At 45.2% G+C, this 21961-nt stretch overlaps 1 protein-coding gene across 1 annotated transcript in view; it reads left to right on the top strand.

Moving 5' to 3' along the window:
* LOC148451023 (protein phosphatase 1 regulatory subunit 14D-like) overlaps positions 1-16566 on the top strand; it is a 35284-nt gene extending 18718 nt beyond the window's left edge. Inside the window, exons 2-4 of the mRNA XM_088462373.1 lie at positions 1768-1857; positions 11405-11456; positions 16496-16566. Coding sequence (XP_088318499.1) covers positions 1768-1857; positions 11405-11456; positions 16496-16566 — 213 coding nt within the window. The remainder of the gene's footprint in view (positions 1-1767; positions 1858-11404; positions 11457-16495) is intronic.
* Positions 16567-21961: the final 5395 nt, after the last annotated feature.

Raw genomic sequence — 21961 nt, 5'->3', positions numbered from 1 at the left:
TTTAGCAACTTTTAAATATGCTACCCCCATTTTCAGGTACCGTAAATTTGCTGAAACTAGTTATTTTAGACATAAAAACTGCTAAATGCTATTATTCACCACTTCTGCAAAAACGCTATATAGCACCTATTTAGACCATTTAAAGTGGCCAAATACCTTCAGCAGGGCTATTCGGGGGTACCCATAGTGATCCCCCATGTCAGTGCATATTTTGGGGGATGTCAGGCTGATTTCCCCAAATCTGACAGGACTTTTTGCTTGTTTCAGTTTCGCCGGGTGCCGTTTTCGCATCCTTTCAAATTGAATACAGGGATAAGCGGGGACGCACGTGATACTTTTTCGGCTGCAACGTCCGGCAGATGAAAAAGTATTGCGGGTGCGAAATATATTGAATACGGGCCTATATCATGTTATCAAGGGCTCACTCTCAGCTAAATGTGATCATAATCATAATCAAGGGGTTCTCCCTCTTAAGCCACATGTAGCTGTATATCAACTCTGCAGGATATATATATTATTTTATATATAGGACATTGTTTCTATAAGGGTTCTCATTATCATACCCTTGTCAGAATTATAACTCATCACTGACATAAAAAGTATCCACAGTTATTGTTTATTATAGATGTAATTACAATGTCCTGCCATTTATTATCACAAGCCACGTGTTCTGTGTATTGTTATTCTGATTATGAATCCATGTTACCATTTCAATATATCATTGTGGCAATCATAGAACTTCGTGTCAGATTTAGAGCTCAAATGTTGCAAAGTTGTTCAAATAAATTGCTGGCATCCTATTTTCTCAAACAACCCAGCTTAGTATTATATTTCCTAGGTTGAGAGCTCCGTTGTTAGATAAACCTATACACTTTCTGCTGCCCTTGTGCTATTTCTCTTATAATGTGCAGCTTAAGAACATCCGCATGTAAGAGTAATTCCCACTTCCTATATTAACCAAGGAATGTATTAGAGTGATAACCACTTATCAATTATTCAGATGTAGTCTAACATGAGAGCAGTAAGAAGTATACAACACTACAATTTGTGCTAGTTTCTCAGCAGTTAACATTGTCTGCATCATCTGGTGCCTCTAGTGAGGTGATAGCAACATTTGGTATTACTAGCAGGGTGACATAACATGAAGTGCAGCATGAGGGGAGTGACTCAGTGTGATCCGCACTGATGTGGATATAACAATCTGTATAGTCCGGTATATGTCACAATGTAATAGACACTTTTATACATTAGACAACATAGCGATTCACAGCCTATTAAAAGGGAGACACCAACAGCGTGTCCTCCCTAGCCTGATGCGCGCTTCGCCAGTAGGTTCTTGACCGCATTCCCCATATGCATCAAGCTCCAGAAAACAAAAATTTCCGGAGCTTAGGCTATAGATGTCATTGCCTAATAGAACCCTATAGGCTTCTTACCACAGATGGAGGACACTGGGTGAGTCCCAGTGTCCCCCGTGATAGGCGCATGCGCTAGCCAACGGCTACGCATGTGCAGAAGGACTGCTGGGACATAAACATGAAAGTCCTTCATACCACATAGCACAGCTCTTATCGGAAGAGCTGTCCTTTGTGGTTTTAATTGCATTCTTCATGTATATGGCGTTAACATATGGCGCTATGCATGCGGTCAGTGGCAGGATGCATCGCATTCAAAATGTGATGAGTGATGTACCCCACCTCTAATATCTGGTATTTCGAGTATAACTGCACACATGACCTACAATGACTGTTTTCCTGTTTGCGACAGGATTTGCGGAGAGATGAAGCTGCAGAACCAGAGATTGATATTGATGATCTTTTGGACCTTTCATTGGAGAAGCAAAAAACTAGACTTCAGGTACCAGGCTGAAAATCTATAATTCTAAATTTAGTATATAGTTTATATAATGAAATATTTCCTTTTTGCTAGTATTTTGCAGTACAAATAGTTGGCAAAATAGATTTTTTTTTTTTATATTTTTTTATTGAAAGATTGTCACAAAACAAAATAACAGTAGACAAAATGGTCAGTACTTAGGAGAGGGCATAAATAAAGTGACTTAAGCTGGCCATACACACTACAATTATCGGGGCGATCCACCTGATATCGGCGGATCGCCCCGATAATTGTAGCGTGTGGGGCGGTGACCGAGGGTTAAATATTGCTCAGTCGGGCATGCTGGATTATCCAGCATGCCCGTCTGATGCGATATTTACCGGTAAACTGAACACCGCATCGGGCAGTGTATGCCCAACGCGGCCGACAGACAGACATTTCCTGTGTTCCTTCCTACGGAAGGAACAGGGAAATGTCTCCTCCCTCGGGGGCAGAGCGCGGATGTCGGGCTATACACTGTGAGAGAAATCTCACAGTGTATGCCGGCGACATCTGTGGCTGGCAGGCTGCCAGATAAAATGTCTGTCGGTCTGACAGACATTTTATCTGACCGTGTATGCCCAGCATTACAGACAAAAAAAAAGAGGTATCAAAATGTATATAACAGTTTGGCTAAACTGTAAACAATTATATGAAAGGTAATTTGCACAGAATATAGAGGAGAACAAACGTCTTGTCTCAGTGAAGATCCGGGAGTTAACACGAGCAGTTTAAGTATTATGGTTGAAAGGAAAGCACAACTATACTAAATACAATATTACTGACTAAATAAAACACAACATAACAAAATACAACCACCGCACCATGGAAGCAACTACCATCTTGACTGGAGAAATGAGGAATAGTCAGAATGAAAGCCCACAAGAGAGAAGCTCTAAATGATAATCATGAGGTAAGTTGAAAACATTCCCTTAACAATTCCTTAGTCTGAGGGGACTAAAAAGTTATCTACGTACATGGTCTTTATTGTTTCGAGTGACTTTAGTTCAGTCCATCCTGAACAGCAATGATAGCCGTGGGAGTAGCAGGAATATACTAGGAACTGCAAGTTCAATCCAATGAGGTAAAATGTTTTTTCTTTGCAGCTACTACCATTTTGGACAGCAATAATTTAGTACTCAGTGACAGCCTCTGAGTGTACTGTGGACTTTAGTTATATAACAAATTACTTGTAGATAAGGGAATAGAGGTATAAGTGGGCTTGGGTATTTACCTTGAAGATGAGAATGCGAGAGACAGCTAAAACTACGTTCCTGTAGAAATTGGTATACATATTTGAGACCTCCATTGGAAGGATTGTCCACCTTGAAACTCAGGATTACTATGAAGGGGCAAAACACAAAGTGTGTGCACGTTGTAGTGATTAGGAAATTGTCCCTAAACAGGACCGGAAAATGACCAACAGGACTGTGTGATAAAGAAATCAAATTAACATTAGGGCTAAATGCCTGTTCCTCAGAGAAAAATGTGTAAACATTGGCTCCCCCAATCTAGTCCATCACAAGTCTATAGATTGTGGCTAAGGTGTAACTCCTAAGACAAGACAAATTCACACCCCCTAATTTGGGAGGTTGTTTTAATTAATATAATGAAATTCTAAGGGGTTTGCCGGCCCAGGGAGGGAAACTGATCATCTTGCCCTACGTATGGCAGGGGAAGATGAGACCATGATCAAGGAAGTATAATTCACTTCATATATCTGGGAAGCCGCCTGCTTATTAACTCAGGCCTATAGTGCAAGAAACCACGTAGTACCTGTCATTCGGTTCGCAATACTGTATACAGTATAGTGTGTACGTGGGCTCATAAGACCACAATTGTTTTGTTTTTAAAAATACCTTGGACTTCTACCTGAATAAGGGGATTGACCACCTCCAGAAAGAAGGTAATTATGTAGTGTGCGTGTGTGTGACTGTGAAATAATGGGTTAAATCATTTGGTGTGTGTGTACTGTCTGTCACGACCAGGGTTTCTCGGCATGGCGGTCAGCGGGTAATACCTGTGAGGATGCTATGGTGAGGGGCATCTGGCGGTGGTGCTGGTGCCTGGCAGGGAGCATTGGCTGTGCATGGTCCTATGCGGGCATGTTGTCACTCTGGGCTGGTTAGGCCTGGTGGTGCTGCCATCTTGCCTCTGGCCATGTGACCTAATCGCCCTATCCTGGTGTCTCACGTGCTCTCTCTCTGACCTGTCACGGTAGAGCACTTGGTATTTAAGGGAGTTCAGATCTTCCCTTCATTGCTAGTGCAACGTGTTTCTCAGCGGAAGTTGAGAGAGAGTTCCTGTGCTCATACACCTGTCTTTGGAATCCCTGCCTAAGCCTGCTTCACCTTGCCTGCTCCAACCCCGCTGGATACCCCTGCCTCTTCCATTTACCTCTGCCTTTCCAGAGTACCTGAGTCTCCTGTACCCTGCACCTTGCCTCCACTTGCATTACCACTGGATATTATTTCTTCAGCCTGCACTTCACTTCAATCTCAAAACCTGGAATACTGGACTGTCTCCTGTCGGTGACTACCTGGACTTTTTCCCATTGTCTCACTACAGTTCCAAGAGCACCTTAGTACTATCTGGACTTTTGTGTTGCCATATTCATGTCTACTAAACCACTCATTAAAAGTTCCACATTTTCCTTTAAGTCTTCAGCGTGTGCTCCTAATACCACCCCGGGTCCACAACAAAGCCAGAACCTCACACTGTCTTTTTTTTAGACATTTTCATTTTCTTTACAGTGGCACTACAGGTACCAATGGCACTGTTGAGGCCTGCTGGCAGTTGGCTGGGGCAGGCTTGCTGAGACCTGTAGTCTCGCTTACAGAACAATATTATTTCTATCTTTGACACATTAACCCTGCACCCACCTCCACCAAGGGCTCAGGGAATAGCCCTGGGCTTTCAGGTTGATCCAAGGGAGGGGGGACCCCATTTTATTTTTGGGGTCCCAACTTGCGAGGATTACAAACCCTCGGCTGACCAGTTTGGGGCTGGTTTTACATTGTGGCAGGGGGACCCCACACTGTGAGTCTCCCTGCTATAGTGTAATCCCCCTGGCTGAATCAGGTGCTGGTTTTCCCCATTATTTTCCTGTACCAGTCCAAGCTGAAAGGTCCAAGGCTGGTTATGGATTTAGAGGGGGACAGTGAAAAAGTTTTTTTTTAATTTAACTATTTAATTGCTCTTAAGCCAAAGAAGCCTGCACATATCATAGTGATCTGTGCAGTGCTTCTTTTTTGGACAGATTTACTATTGTGTTTAAACTTTGGTTGCTGTTGATTTGGCACTGAAGGTTCGAAACACAATGCATTTAGAAGTGCAAATTGCGACTGACATAAACGTCGGGTTTCAATTGATTTGAAACAGTTAAACCATGATAAAAATATGGATTTTTCAGTCCAAAATGCTGTTGATGTCAGTCGCTTTTAAATAGATTTAAAACAATATAAAACCAACTTAGTAAATTTACCCCATACTCTCAAAATTACATAAAAGTGGATTCAGCAGTAAATTAAACAGAAAGGGAGATAAGGAACATCCCTGTCTAGTGCCTCTGTGCAACATAAAAGATTGCATGTTCAACAGGTTAATAATTAAAAATGCAAAGGGATTATTATTACATTAAGGGGCCTATTCATCAACACTAAAATAAAGTTTTTAAGGACATTTTCCTTAAATAACGTTATTTTGGTATTCATGAACAGATTTAGCACAGGAGATATCACAGATATCTCCTAGCTAAGTTCCCCTGCGTTAATTTCCACACTCCCCATACATTAGTATGGGGATGTGGAAATTGTGGTATTCATCAAATTCCGAAAATTATGAATTTTCGGAATTTGATGCAGTTACTATTCGCCACTGTGAGGTGGCGAATAGCTGAATCGACTTACCTGTATCCACATGTGCAGGTCCCCCGACGAGTCCCTCCGGCTCTCTGCTCCGTCCTCGGGCTCCGCAGGCTGGTCGGACATGTGTGCTCCCCAGCATAGCACAAGAAAGTTTAGAAAAAGAAAAAAATTTTTTTTTCTTTTTCTTTATCTGTCATGTGGTCTGCTGGGAAACCACATGACAGACCAGCAGGACAGAGCCGGAGGCTGCTGCGCGGACAGGTAAGTTGGGGGGGGGGGGGAGGTGAGCGGAGAGGGGTGGGAGGTACACAAACTTACCGCATCTGTAGGCAGTGTTGTGCATGCGCTGGTTTTACAGATGTAACAGCGCATGCGCAGCACTGTTTCCAGATGCGATAAGGTAGTGTAGGCAGGGAAAAGTATCTATTTCCCGAAAAGCTGTCATCGCAAAAATGACAGCTTTTCGGAATAGATACTTAAGGAGAGGTGGAATGATGAATTCCACCTATAATTAGGTAGAACTCCATGCGAGTTCTAAACCTAATTATCTCCATCGAATTTTAAAGTTTAATGAATAGGCCCCTATGTCTGGAATACATGTATAAAGTAGGGACCAAAATATTGGTGATTAAAAATAAGTATTAAATGAGGCAAATATACCCTATCAAATGCCTTATCGGCATCACATGTAACTATAATATGATATATTTCCTTGCCTGGCTTGACTTGATTTGCGCTGCAAACACAGTCCTGATATTATGCACTGTTATTGCCCTTTTACAAACCCTGTTTTTAAGCTTGGTCAAAATCTTTAAATCCTGATTTAAGGGGCATGTTAAAGTCATGAAGGGCTGAATAACCATCTAAGGTGGAATTATAGAGAGCTAAAAGATGGGTAGCAAGATGAGGTATTGGGGGTCATTCAAAGGTGGATGCATTTGCAGTAGCGGATGTATCTTTTGATGCAGCCCACTTCCCTTTCGTAACATACGTCATCTCCAGGAAGTGTATGAAACAATCGGTAACATCAGCTGACATCGGACTCATACGCAGCAATTGTGGCTGACCATACCCTACCACAAGCACTGCGAGTGCTGCTGTGTGTAATTCAGCCATGTGACATGTATGCTAACGATGCTTCTTAATTATGTATGCCTCTGAAACAGAATTCAGACATGCCTGCATTCACACCACACCCCCGTTACCATCGACCACCCCGTCAACACCCACAAATGGCTCATCCTGTCATTCATGCTAGGGATGCAACTGTATACAGGGTGCGAACGCTTCCCAATCGCATGGAATACTTTGTGCATGAGCACTGGGTCTTGCGCAGATTGCAAACATTGGCAGGCTATGTGCGAACGCAGCCTAGTGAACGGGTCTGAATCAGGCCCAGAGTCCCAGTTCAGAATCACTTTGGGGTTCCGAGTTGCACCAAGTCCCAGTTCAGAATCACTTTGGGGTTCCGAGTGGCACTAAGTCCCAGTTCAGAATCACTGTGGGGTTCTGAGTAGAACTGAGCCTCAGTATAGAATCACTCTCGGGTTCTGAGTAGAACTGAGCCTCAGTATAGAATCACTTTGGGGTTCCGAGTAGAACTGACTCCCAGTTCGGAATCAATTTGGGGTTCCGAGTAGAACCAAGTCCCAGATTACAGAATCGCTTTGGTGTTTTGAGTAGTACTGAGTCCCAGTTCGGAATCACTATGGGGTTTTGAGTAGAATTGAGTTCCATTATAAAATCACTTAGGCGGTTCAGAGACGAACGGAGTCCCAGTTCAGAATCACTTTGGGGTTCCGAGTAGATCAGAGTCCTGACTCAGGTCTTCATGCTACTCAGAAATTGGATTTGAAAAACAGATCCTGCGTGTTTTGAATTATATTCTACTACGTGATTTCAGGGGCGGTGAGGTGGTCAAAGGATTAAGACACCCACTTTACCATCCAAAGTGTAATACTGATTGGTGCGTTCTTATATACCACTGTCATTCGCACCATCTTTCTTGCACCAGCCCTATGTCAGGTGCAGTTATTCTATCTGACCATGCCTACTATACCTGCGGCTGTGTGTCATGCATTGACATGCCCACGACACTCCCATAATACGCCCGCTCAACGGAATGTTTTTTGTGTGCACTACTAGCCACCTCCCATTCACCTCCTAGTCAATGCCCATCACTTTTTTGACACATTTATGATACCCTCCATTGTCTTTGTGCATACCCTCGGTGTAATGCATGCGCTGTACATGTTTTCATAAATTCTCACATGCGAATGTTGCGAAAGATTGCTCTACTACATGAACATCGACATCGCGTGCGGCTCTGAATCAGGCCCTTAGCGTCTTTATAACTCTGTTGAGCAGAGACTGCAGAACATTGCAACAATTCAGAATAAGCTGCTGTACCTGCTGCACGCGCAGATAGAAATCGCTGTCTCGTAAGTTTCTCCAGTTGAGATAAATAAGCGATAATGTGTCTCTGCCAGACAGGCCTGGAAGCCACCCAAAATAAATTTATGTCTGAGGTATGTGATTGTTATCGTCTAAATCATTTTGAGGTGTAAGGTGTAACTTCTAATCCTCCTAAAATGTTAATTAGGAGGGGAATCTCCAATTAAAAGACAAGGAAAAAGAGGATGTCAATTTGAGAGTAAACGAAATAGGGATATGATCCAATATAAAAATATTGGCAATGCTAGAGTCCAAGACCTTATGGAGCAGGCTAGCCGATAATCTAGTCTAATAGCTGTGGGATGTGGGTGTGAGTAAAATGAATATTCTTGGGAGTCCAGGGGCAGATAACACCAGGGGTCAATTAACTGCAGGGAATTTACTAATAAGGACAGAAAGGATGGTGCACTTGTGCGATGCCCAGTAGAGTGGCCAGGTCTATCTTTGGAATGGCGTCACTACAGGGTGCGGGGTGTGAGACACACCGGGTAACACCATCCAAGGGGATGATTTTAAGGTAACAGAGCTGCTCTGCTATTTTGGTGTCACCCCCTCGGACGGTGTCACTGAATTGCGCAGCAGAGTGCTGCAGGAGGCTCCGGGCTTCTCAGCAGCTCCCAGAGTGTTAGGCAAGCCCCCAGAGTGATGAGGACTTGTTGCCGGCAGGGGATGAGTGTAAAGAAGCAGTAGTGCTGACACAGGATGCCATGATCAGATGGAGAAACTGCACCTGACATAGGGTTGGTGCAAGCATTTGATGTGGCGACTGATGGTGAGCCTAAAGATACATTGAGAGGTATTGGCGCCACTGCCAGTGGGAATCTCAGTAGGAAGATGATCAGTTGCAACATTAGTATAATGATACAGGTGTGGCTGCCGCAAAAGACGCGTCCACAGCTAGCTGTAACGTTATTGAATAAACTGCAAATTAGTTCAAAACTAATTGTACACTCTGTATATAAGGAATTGTGAAAGAAAACAATTTATCTTCAATCGTTTGAATTAGGGTCCTGCAAGCTGTTCTCACAGCGAACTCACACTGCAAATTACATTATTTATATATTACCCGGAAATGATCATGTTTTTTTGTGCGCTCCCTGAGCAGATGAAACAGTGGTGAAAATCTATATTTAAAGGTAAAGATGTAGGGGACACAGTGCCTTTGGTACACCCATCCCAATGAATACTAACGCACGTGGAGCAGGGCCATCTTAACATTAAGGCACACTGGGCAACGATCCTAGGGGCCTATGAGCAGGGGGAGGCTGGGCCGGCAGTGTGTGGCTGCTCGCTCCATGCATAGGGCAGCTGGCTAGGTGACAGCAGAGAAAGATGTTCCTTGGGTGCTCTGACTGTGAATTACACACAATCAGAGCAGCCAGGCAGCATTCTCTACCTGCCCCCCAGCCTGCAGCCACAGAGCCGAATTAAGGGGAGGACAGGTTGCACGTCCCCTCGGGCTACACTTTCTCAGGGGCCCCCTATACTTTTTTTTTTTTTTTTAAATATTTGTTAGGAAAACATCATATTGTGATACAAATATACATAACATTATCCTCATCATAATAAAACAATTGCAGAGAATCATCTGACAGAAATTTATATAATTTGCAGTATATAACTCTGGATATAGATTGCAGTTGCACACACACAAAAATAAAATAAACAATTACAGACATAGTTGCATATACAATTAACGGGCTGATTAAGTGTTGATCAAAAGGGAGGGCCATTATCAAGTACTTCCAAGTTAAACCATGACGTAAGCTGGAAGCATCTCCTTAAATAATCCTTAAGTGATGGGGATAATGTATGAATATAAGGCAACCAGGTGCCAAAAAACTTTTCAGTGAGGTCTTCCTTATTGGTGGACGTCTCTGTCCAGTCCATCATAAACAAAAATATAATTGTAGGGTGTAATAATGTAAGAGTAGGTGGGTTAGATTCAATCCACTGTGAGAGAATGGTCTTTTTTGCAGCTGTAGTCAATTTGGTCAGAAGTAGCTTATTTCCCTTTGGCAATCCCTGTGAGTGTGTGTTTGTAGATATATTCCAGAAAACCCAATCTTTAGAGATCACAAAATCAATTTTTAGAACCTCTTTAATATAGTTATTAAGTTCACCCCAAAAAACCTGTATACGTGGGCAATCCCATAGGCAATGCTCAATTTCGGCATCAGGCGCTGAGCATTTATAACAGGTGGCATTAGGTGCATCACCAATAATGTATTTCAATTTGGGGGTATAGTATGCTCTGTGTAGGATTTTGAGATGCATTTCTGTGTAAGAGACTGATCCCAATTGTTTATTCATTTTAAGACTTCCTTCCATTTTGCTAGTCCTGTAGTACTTGTCTCTAATACTCCTTTTACACCGGAGCTAAAACCCGGGTTTTTAAAGGGTTAACCCGGGCAGCTCCCTGGTGTAAAAGGGCAGAGGGTTGGATCGCCGGGTCGAGTGACCCGGCAATCCAACCCAGGTAACTAGCAGGGTTTAACACGGGCGTAGCCTGTGAAACCCTGCTATGGGAACAGCGCACTCCGGGTCACGATGACCTGGAGTGCGCTGCTAGCCGGCCGATTGGTCCGGCTTCAGTGGCGCTTGGAGATGACGTCATCTCCAAGCGTCCACTTTCACTCCGCAAAAGCCGGGTCTATGCAGACCCGACTGCGGTGTGAGCGGCGCTGACTCGGGGATATCCCGAGTCAGCGCCGGCAAAATTCCGGGTCTGATCCGGATAGGAACTTTGTTCCAACTCCGGGTCAGACCCGGAATTTAGGTGGAAAAGGGGTATCAGTCAATAAGAGGTCGGGCACAGGAATATATAAAGGAAGTAGAAATAGGCCCCTGTGGTTTGCGACGCAGTGCACCATCCAGACCCCAATTTAGGTCAGCTGTCAAAAAACCACGCAACATGGTTTGAATGTAGTTCATTGCCTGCAAATAAGGAAATAAAGGGAAAATAATGGAGGGAAATTTCTCCTGCAGCTGAGAGCGAGTGAGAGGTTGGAGTGTTTGGTCATGTAAAAATTGATATAGATACCGAAGGCCACTGGTATGCCAGCGTTGAAATTGGGCTGAATTGCCAGATGGAAAAAAAGGGTTACCCCATAATGGTAAAAAAAGCGAAGACAATTTGGAATGGTGGGATTGTGATCTAATAGTACGCCATGCTATGCATGTCGTATTTATTAAAATATTTTCTTTAGCTGCTGGAGGTAGACGAAAAGGACGGGTGTGTAAAAGGGACACCAAGTTATGGTGAGGAGTAAATGCCTGCTCCACAGAGTGCATGGTATAAATGTTATAACCCCCAATCCAGTCCATTGCTATTCTATAATTAGCGTCCAGGGCATATTGTCTGAGACATGGTAGGTTTACCCCTCCCAAATGTGTCTGCTGTTGCAACTTAAACAGTGAGATTCTGGGGCGTTTTCCTGCCCATATGAATTTCTGTAGGGCTTGATTAAGAAGTCTAAGGTCTCTCTTATCTGGGATAATTGGTAACATTTGGAGAATAAAAACAAATCTGGGGAAACTAATCATTTTATAAAGGTGGCATCTGCCTATATAAGACAGCGGGAGATGGGCCCATTTATTGAAATCACTGTATGTTTTTAACAACAATGGGGTATAGTTAACCGTATATAATTGAGAAGGATGTGAAGGAACGTTGACACCTAAGTAAGTGATGTACCTATCTGCCCACTTAAAGGGAAAGGAGTCTCCCCATCCTGCCCTAGCCTCCCCAAAAAAGGCCAAGGCCTCGGTTTTAACATAATTAATTTTAAAACCCGCTGTCTCCTCGAATACTTGCAGAATTTGTAGAAGGAGCGGAATAACCTCCTTGGGATTAGCGAAATACAAGAGGTCATCCGCAAAGACCGAAAATTTTATTTCATGCCTTGCCAAGAAGATGCCCCTCCATCCCTCTGCCCTTTCAAAATGATGCAAAGGGAATCTAGGGCTAAATTAAAAAGTAGGGGTGAGAGCAGGCAATCCTGTCTCGTGCCTCGGGTCAAACAGAACTGTAGGGTGTTTAAAGAATTTATTGTCAAAAAGGCTTTTTGGATCCTGATCCAGTGTTTTAAATATATGAATTAAATCAGGGCCAAATTGTTGGTGATTAAATATAAATTTTAAATGAGACCAAGACACTCTATCGAACGCCTTGTCAGCATCACAACTCATCACAATATGTCTTTTGCCTTTCTCCGCATGTGACTGGTACATTGCCGCTAAGACAGTGCGGATATTGTGGGTAGAGTGACATCCTTTAATAAACCCTGTTTGAGCCGGATGTAATAATTAGGGAGCAATAATTGTAGATGCTGGGCCATAATCTTGGAAAATAATTTCAGATCCTGATTGAGTAGAGAAATTGGGCGGTATGAGGAGGCCAGGGCAGGATCTTTATTAGGTTTCAGGATATCTATGATAGATGCAGTATTAAATGCAGGTGGTGCCGGGTTCCCGTTAAGTATTGACAGGACCGGATTAAGGTCTGTGGTGGCCCCTGGGCAACAAACATGTGTAGGCCCCTATTAAATGTGACAAACTGGGGCTATGTGCAATGGGGACCCCAGTAGTGTCAGTGCCCACAGTGGTAGTGCCCATGTATGCAGAGCCCACAGTAGTGGTGCCCCTTATGCAGTGCCCCCTGTAGTAATGCCCCCTGTGGTTGTGTCCCCAATAGTAATGCCCTCTGTATAACTACCCCCAGTAGTAATACCCCTGTAGTTGTGCCCACAATAGTAATGCCCCCCAGTAGTCATGCCCCCTGTGTGTGCCCAATAGTAATGCCCTAGTAGTAATGCCCCCTGTATAAATTCCCTCAGTAGTAACACCCCTATAGTTGTGCCCCCAGTAGTAATGCCCCCTGTAGTAGTGCCCCAGTAGTAGTGCCCCAGTAGTAATGCCCCCAAGAGTAGAGGCCCCCAATATTAATGCCCCCTGAGTAATGCCCCCAGAAGAGGTGCCCCCAATAGTAATGCCCCCCAGAGTAATGCCCCCAGTAGTAATGTCCCCCCCTGAGTAATGCCCCCAGTAGTAATCCCCCCTGAGTAATGCCCCCAGTAGTAATCCCCCCCCAGAGTAATTAGAAATGCCCCCAGTAGAAAAGCCAATTGCACTTAAAAAAAAAAAAAAAAAAAGCTAATACTTACCTTAAGCCCCACTCCCGCTGCCGTCCACGTCCATTCCGCCCGGCTGCTCCTCTGCACTATGGGAGACACGTCATGGCGTCTCTCCCATAGTGCACTGCGTGAGCCGGAGGCAGGAGCTCACAAATGAACTCCAGTCTCCGGCTCCAGCTGACACTGCGCGGAGGTAGCCAGTCGCCCGCTGGTTACAATCAGCGAGCGTCTGGCAAATAATGCCTCCCTGCAGCGCAGGGGTTAGGTTGGCCGGAGGAGGCGGAACTGGTTCCGTCTCCTCCGGTTCACATTAACCCCGATGGGTGTGGGGGCCCTTCAGGTGTGGGGGCCCAGGGACGATCGCCCCTGTCGCCCCCCCTTAGTCCGGCCCTAAGTATTGAGTTATATAAAACTGAAAGCTGGGGAGTGACCAGTGGTGTGAGTATTTTATAATATGCCGCTGATGACCCATCAGGGCCCGGGGTTTTACCAGTGGGTAATGATTCCATAATAGAGGTAATCTCTTGCTCTGTTATCGGTAGAGAAAGATTCTCCCTATCCGGTGATGTGAGCTTAGTTAGTCCTGCCTGATTTAAAAACTCCATCCCTTTGTTGGAGTCATCCATAGATGCCTGGTATAACGTTTCATAGTACTGCAAGAATGCGTCTGTAATTTTATCAGGCATCCTAGTAGATGTAGAGGGGTGTCAAGTTAATTAAAGAAATAGGTTTAGAGGACGTGTAAGATTTTACCATTCTTGCCAAGAGCTTTCCAGGGCGATTCCCTCAACGAAAATATTTTTGTTTTTGAAAATTGAGGTTTGTTTTTGAGCTTGTTCCGAACATATCAAGTCATATAAAGCCTTAGCATCCCGATATATCTCGGAATGAGAATCAGAAGGATCCTGCAACAGTTTAGCATAAGCTGTGGTTACCAAAGCACTGGCTTGTTGGAACCTTTGCTTGAGAGGTTTTCTCTTATACGAGACATAGGCTATCACATGGCCCCTCATAACTGGTTTAGAGGTTTGCCAGAGAAGATTCATATCTTGGCTATGGATTAGATTGTCATCTATGTAATTTTAAAAATGACCTGTTAATTGTTAAAGTCCTCCGAGGAGGAAAGATAATCTGGAAAACGCCAATTATAAGAAGAGAGAGTAAGGGATTGTAAACGAAAAGAAAACCACACTGGAGCTTGGTCCGATATCAGAATATCTGCTATCTCAGAGTCCAGCACTCTGTGGAGCAAGGTCTCAGAAATCAACCAGTAATCCAATCTAGAGAATGAGTTATGTGGATGGGAAAAGAAAGTATATTCTCTGGACACAGGATGTGAATAGTGCCAAGGGTCTATCCATTGGAATGTGTCTATTAGTAGCGATAGGGTGGATGGTGCACCACGTCGAGTCCCGCTCCTCCCTAAGTTACCCGATAAATCTATAGTCACATTAAGATCGCCCCCTAAAATTAGAGTTCCTTCTGCCCAAACCTGTAAATTAGAATATACATCAGAAAAAAAGATGCATTAGGGCCAGGTGGAGCATGAACACATGCAAAAGTAAATAGGTCACCCTCTATCTGTATTTTCAAAAAAAGAAATCTACCATTTGGGTCAGCTTTTTCATCTAATATCTCATAGGTGATAAATTTACTAAACAAAATAAACACCCCTCTGGTTTTAGTAGGGAAAGATGCACTTTTGAATTCCTTTACCCAAGTGTCTCTAAGAGTGTTGGAATCTCCTTGCCTCCAATGGGACTCCTGTAAAAACGCCACATCTGGTGAAAAACGTTTTAGATGGCGCAATATTTTCTTCCTCTTAATAGGGGTATTTAACCCTTCAACGTTCCATGTAAGGAATGTCAAGGTACTCTTAGCTAATGTCCCTTGTGAATTTGGAGTAGACATTAACCAATACCTGCCCTAGGTAGAAAGTGTACATATATATATACCTATTGGTTCCTCTCGTCCAGTCCCAGCAAGCTGGACAAGGGAGGAAAATCATGTAACATAATATATATTCCATGGTGTGCAAAATAAAAACAAACTGCATTCAGATAACGATTAACAGTTATCCAGAAAAACCTAACATAGGGGCCTATTCATCAAAACTAAATTAACGTTTTTAAGGACATTTTCCTTAAATAACGTTATTTTAGTATTCACGAAGCCACTTAGCACAGGAGATATCACTGATATCTCCTTACTAAGTCCCCCTGCGTTAATTTCCACACTCCCCATACATTAGTATGGGGATATGGAAATTATGGTATTCACCAAATTCCGAAAATTATGAATTTTCGGAATTTGATGGAGGTACTATCCGCCACTGTGAGGTAGCGAATAGCATGTGAAACTTACCTGATTCCAGCTGGACAGGTCCCCCGGCGTCTTCCTCCAGTGGTCTGGTGCGTCCTCTGGTTCCGGAGGCTGGTGGCACACGGTGTTCTCCCAGCAGAACACAATAAAGATTAGAAAAGAAACATTTTTTTTTCTAATCTGTACTGTGGTCTGCTGGGAGACCATGTGACAGTCCAGCAGGACGGAGCCGGAGGCTGCTGCGCGGACAGGTAAGTGCTGAAGGGGGGGGAGCTGAGTGGGGGGGAGGGGGGGCAGGTGAGCGGAGGGGGGGGACACAAACTTACTGCATGTGTAGGCAGTGCTGCGCAAGCGCTGGGTTAACGAATTTAACATCCAGCTGCGGTAAGTTAGTGTAGATAGTTATCTCTATCTATTTCCTGAAAAGCTGTCATCGCAAAAATGACAGCTTTTCGGAATAGATAGTTATAGGGAGGAGGAATGATGAATTCCTTTGGTAATTAGGTAGAACTCCATGCGAGTTCTAAACCTAATTACCTCCAGGGAAAGTTTAGTAATGATGAATAGGCCCCATAATTTATAATTTTAAGAACCCAGGAGAGCAAACAAAAAAGTTGCTCATAATTACAGTAATGTAAATAACAATTCCAATAGAACAACCCTAAAGGTTGTTGAGTATAATATGTGTGATGAAACTGAAAAAATGATTCAGAACTAAAACACCCCTTGAATCATTTGGTGTAGTGCATAATGTGAATTTCCCATGGGACAATAGAAAATATACAATCCACAACATATTGATAACAACAGAAATACTTATCAAGGAACGTATCTCTTTTGTAGATCAGTCATTGTCGTTCCAGGTAGAACGAGGTGAGGTAGAGCTAGTGTCCAGAGATATCAGGAAATTCTAAGCAGGTTTGGGTGAACCAAAGTACACAGGTTTGCCCTCATGCATAATATGTAGCTTCGCTGGATACATTAGTGCAAAGCGTATTCCATTAGTAAAGAGTTCCTTGCAGATAGGAGAAAATTCTTGGCGCTGGGATGAAACTTGGAACGAAAAGTCCTGAAACAGGAGCAACTTGTGGCTTTCGAAGGATAGAGAACCAGTTTTGCGATACGCCTCCATAATGCACACCATATCGGCATAATTCAGGATCTTGAAGATTACAGGTCTTGGGCGCTGCTGTGGTTCCTGTCGGAGTGGACCGATTCTGTGTGCCCTCTCAACCAGGATAGAATTCGCCAGATTCTCCATACCTAAAGCAGTAGGCAGCCATGAGGAGACAAGAGTCCTTGGTTTAACCGATTCAGGAAGTCCTATCAATCTGAGGTTGTTGCCTCTGTTTCTGTTCTCCAGATCCTCGAATTTATTATGCAGTGCCGTTATAGTAGATTCATGGGTATGCACTAGTGTTTTGGTCTCAGGTAACTCATCCTCCAGCACCGACACCCTCTTCTCTACCTCCGTCAACCACTGGGAGTGTTGCGATAGTTGGGTGACAGCTAAGTTAATTGCTTCCGTCAGGGGAGCCAACTTTTGGTCTAGTAAAGGTGAAATTATGTTGGTGATTTCTTTAGCTTTTTGAACGGACACCGTACGTATTTGTTTGAATCAAACAAGTTATGAAAAGGATCCTCAGGAGATGGGGAGGTCAGAGAGAAGGAAGCTCCGGAAACTGTTTGTTTATCCTTATTTTTGGCTGCTTGAGAGCCTCTGGGACCTCTCTGGGATTTTACAAACTTCTCCATGACAAGTAGAGAGATTACTATCTCTGTTTGGGGCTCAGTAGAACTGCTGCACCTGTAATGTTGTGTAGAGAGATGATGTAATGAGAACAAACTGCAATTTCACCAAGAGGGTATGTAGCTGGGAACACACACTGCAGAGTTGCCTGATATAGTGACACAGTGATTAGCTGCAATGAGAGCAGATGTGTGTTGAAGTAGGGCTCCACTTACGCCTTATGCTGGCAGATATTAACTTTTATTCTGGTCAGCAGACCTGAAAGTAAAGGAGAGGCTGAGGGAATGGCTCATTTAACTATCTGAGGGCTTGATAGCAGCTGAGAGCGGGGGGAGATGCGGGAGAGAATGCCCAGCCACGAATACCAGATGGCGGCCGCCATCTGCAGCTAGACTCCGGCTGTGTGGTGCACAGGGAGCCAGGGCTGCAGCCACACTTGCCTGGCAGTATCCTGAGGACCTCCGCTGGTCATGGGGGTCCAAGCGCCGGCACTTGCGGCAGGTAAGAGCCGCGATTCGGGTGCCATGCAGGGAGCTCTCTTTAAAAGCGGCCAGTCCGTCTGGCCCGCCCACCAGAATTCTGGCCCCCTATACTTTAAGCATAGCTGCAGTGCGAGATGGAGAAGAGAAAAGGGAGGCGGTGTCCGGAATCTTCACTTTACATCATGTTTTTTAATGTTGATTTTGCTGAAAGTACTAATATATCTAAAGGTTTCATTCAATTAACTATTTATATTTTTACTCCCATAAATGGGTGGGTAGGGACCCCAGTGCATTGCTTTGCCCAGGGCCCACACTGCTGTTAAGACAGCTCTGACTTAGAAGGGTTTAAATAGTATAATTTGGCCAATAAAGACATGTAAATTTTCAGGTGAATAGTTCTTAATAATGGGTTAAATGATGTGGGACAGGTATGTGGGTGCAGAGCCGTAACTAGACTTTTTGGTGCCCTGTGCCAGAAAGAGCATTGGCGCCCCCCTCATTTTTCAAAGGGACATAATGCACCCAAAAAGGGCCATGGCTTCATGTGGAAAGGCCAGGGAAGAGATAGGAGAGGCCAGGAGATGCTACAAGCAAGAATGATAATAAACAGAAATGTGACAGGCCCAAACAGCGCCCCCTGACCTGTGGTGCCCTGTGCGATGGCACCGGCCGCACTACCCTAGCTACTGCCCTGTGTGGGGGTGTTGTATTCACGGGAGAGGGATTTTTGAACTTTTTACAAATTTATATGAAAACACTGAAAAATTACAATACAAATATTTTCATGTACTATACATTTTTCATAAAATTAAAATTTGATAAAAAAAACTTGTGCTGTCATTTTTCAATCATTCATTTAAAGTGCAAAAATAAGTCATTTAACACCTATTCAGATAAGAACCTCCAGCTCAACATCCTAATTTTTGGGGGTCCAGGATGGTGTTCCCACTTTTCATGCACTTTTCCCTCGTCCCATTTTCTGAGAAATCATGCACCTCGTCGTGAGTACCGCAAATATGGCATTTCTCATTGGATCATACATTTCTCGGGTGCGAACATTTGTGTGATATATGCTAGCTTCATGAAACAAACCTGCTTTCGCAAACTCACTCATAATTGACAATATCCTTATGTTTGAAGGCAAAAATCAGCTTCTGATAGAATGGGATTGACACCAGGACAATTGTCCATGAAACATTTACAAATAAAATATTCTCCAATATTACCCTGATGCCTACCTTGTATTTTTATTTTGTTCCAGGATATCCTTGATGAGTGTACCAGACCTACAGAAGTGAGTAGCATATATTTCCAAAATGTGTTTAACTTTTTAACAGCATATTCTGTGTTTTTTTACTATCTCAATGGGGTTTGATCATACTTGCCTACTTTTGAAAAAGCATTTCAGGGAGATTGTGAAAGCAGCACCTATGAGGGTGGAGGTAAATAGGATGTGTACTGCTACATCTGAGAGGCGTGTCCTAAACATGACTTACATCAAATGTAAACGAGGCACCAAAGCAGTTGATAAGATCTATTTGTTGATGAAAACACACTGATACTTTACAGGACTTGCTCATGTATTATGTTTTACAAGTGGTTCCATATAAGTGGCCAAAAGAAACCTTATATGAAAATACATGTAGCCAAAGGGATCATTGTACCATATAACCAATGCAGGGAAAAATCACTGATTATACCATTTGAATGTAAATATATCTGATTTCTTTTTTTTTTCAAGTATATAACAGCTAAATTAGTAGGGCAAGGTGCAATAAGGGAGAATAATAGACTCTTCAGGGAGTCAGGGAGATTGCTATCATTTTAGGGAGTTTCCCCGACAATCAGGGAGAGTTGGCAAGTGTGGGTTTGATATATTTTGTCGAGAGTTGTCGAGAGTTGTTCCCTCCCGCAGCTTATCCCTAACCCTGCCATCCTGCAGCCTAACCCTAACCCTCCCCCTAGTGTCTATCCCTAACCCGTCCCTCCCACAGCCTATCCCTAACCCTTCCCTCCCGCAGCCTATCCCTAACCCATCCCTCCCGCAGTCTTTCCCTAACCCTTCCCTCCCGCAGTCTATCCCTAACCCTTCCCTCCCTCAACCTATCCCTAACCCTTCCCTCCTGCAGCCTATCCCTAACCCATCCCTCCCGCAGCCTATCCCTAACCCTCCCAACCCTAACCCTTGCCTCCCACAGCTTATCCTAACCCTTCCCTCCCAAGGCTTATCCCTAACCCTGCCATCCTGCAGCCTAACCCTAACCCTCCCCCTAGTGCCTACCCCTAACCCATCCCTCCCGCAGCTTATCCCTAACCCGTCCCTCCCGCAGCCTATCCCTAACTCTTCCCTCCCGCAGACTATCCCTAACCCATCCCTCCTGCAGTCTATCCCTAACCCATCCCTCCCTCAGTATATCCCTAACCCTTCCCTCCCGCAGCCTATCCCTAACCCATCCCTCCCGCAGTATATCCCTAACCCTTCCCTCCCGCACCCTATCCCTAACCTTTCCCTCCTGCAGCCTATCCCTAACCCATCCCTCCCGCAGCCTATCCCTAACCCTTCCCTCCTGCAGCCCAACCCTAACCCTTCCCTCCCACAGCTTATCCCTAACCCTTCCCTCCCGCAGCTAATCCCTAACCCTTGTCCTCCCCCTAGTTCCTAACCCTAATCCTTCCCTCCCACAGCTTATCCCTAACTCTTCCCTTCCACAGCCATGGGCGCCGAGAGGGGGGGGGCAGGTACAGTTTACCAGGGTCCGGCGTCGACCCCCACCTCCCTCACAGCAGCTCAGCACACACTGCTGCAGCAGCTGGAGCAGTCACCTATGGCTGTGGGGGGGAGTGATCACACTGATCGTGCCCCCCTCCATCTAGCGCCGGGCTGGGGGGGCTTACAGCACCCCCCTCCCCAGCGCGCGGTAGCACCGCTACGCGGCGCTGTAAAAGTTATTGTTTTTTCCCCCCAATGGGGCGTGGCCATGCCTCCCACGATTAGGCCATGCCCCCTCCTTTACCCGGGCCTGCCCAGGCTCTCTACAGCCCTGTCCACAGCTTATTCCTAACCCTTCCCTCCCGCAGTCTATTCCTAACCCTTCCCTACCTCAACCTATCCTTAACCCTTCCCTCCTGCAGCCTATCCCTAACCCATACCTCCCGCAGCCTATCCCTAACCCTTCCCAACCCTAACCCTTCCCTCCCACAGCTTATCCTAACCCTTCACTCCCAAGGCTTATCCCTAACCCTGCCATCCTGCAGCCTAACCCTAACCCTCCCCCTAGTACCTACCCCTAACCCATCCCTCCCGCAGCCTATCCCTAACCCGTCCCTCCCGCAGCCTATCCCTAACTCTTCCCTCTCGCAACCTATCCCTAACCCATCCCTCCCGCAGACTATCCCTAACCCATCCCTCCTGCAGCCTATCCCTAACCCATCCCTCCCTCAGTATATCCCTAACCCTTCCCTCCTGCAGCCTATCCCTAACCCAGCCCTCCCGCAGTATATCCCTAACCCTTCCCTCCCACACCCTATCCCTAACCCTTCCCTCCTCCAGCCTATCCCTAACCCATCCCTCCCGCAGCCTATCCCTAACCCTTCCCTCCTCCAGCCTATCCCTAACCCTTCCCTCCTCCAGCCTATCCCTAACCCTTCCCTCCCGCACCCTATCCCTAACCCTTCCCTCCTCTAGCCTATCCCTAACCCATCCCTCCCGCAGCTAATCCCTAACCCTTCCCTCCCGCAGCCCAACCCTAACCCTTCCCTCCCACAGCTTATCCCTAACCCTTCCCTCCCACAGCTTATCCCTAACCCTTCCCTCCCGCAGCTTATCCCTAACCCTTGTCCTCCCCCTAGTTCCTAACCCTAATCCTTCCCTCCCACAGGGCTGTGGGGGGGGAGTGATCACACTGATCGTGCCCCCCCTCCTTTTAGCGCCGGGCTGGGGGGGCTTACAGCACCCCCCTCCCCAGCGCGCGGTAGCACCGCTACGCGGCGCTGTAAAAGTAATTGTTTTTTTTTCAAGGGGGCGTGGCCATGCCTCCCGCGATTAGGCCACGTCCCCTCCTTTACCCGGGCCCGCCG

The sequence above is a fragment of the Taudactylus pleione genome, unplaced genomic scaffold (assembly GCF_031769625.1).
Source record: "Taudactylus pleione unplaced genomic scaffold, aTauple2 ptg001208l, whole genome shotgun sequence".
NCBI lineage: Eukaryota > Metazoa > Chordata > Amphibia > Anura > Myobatrachidae > Taudactylus > Taudactylus pleione.
This window is presented reverse-complemented; position numbering and strand designations above follow the sequence as displayed.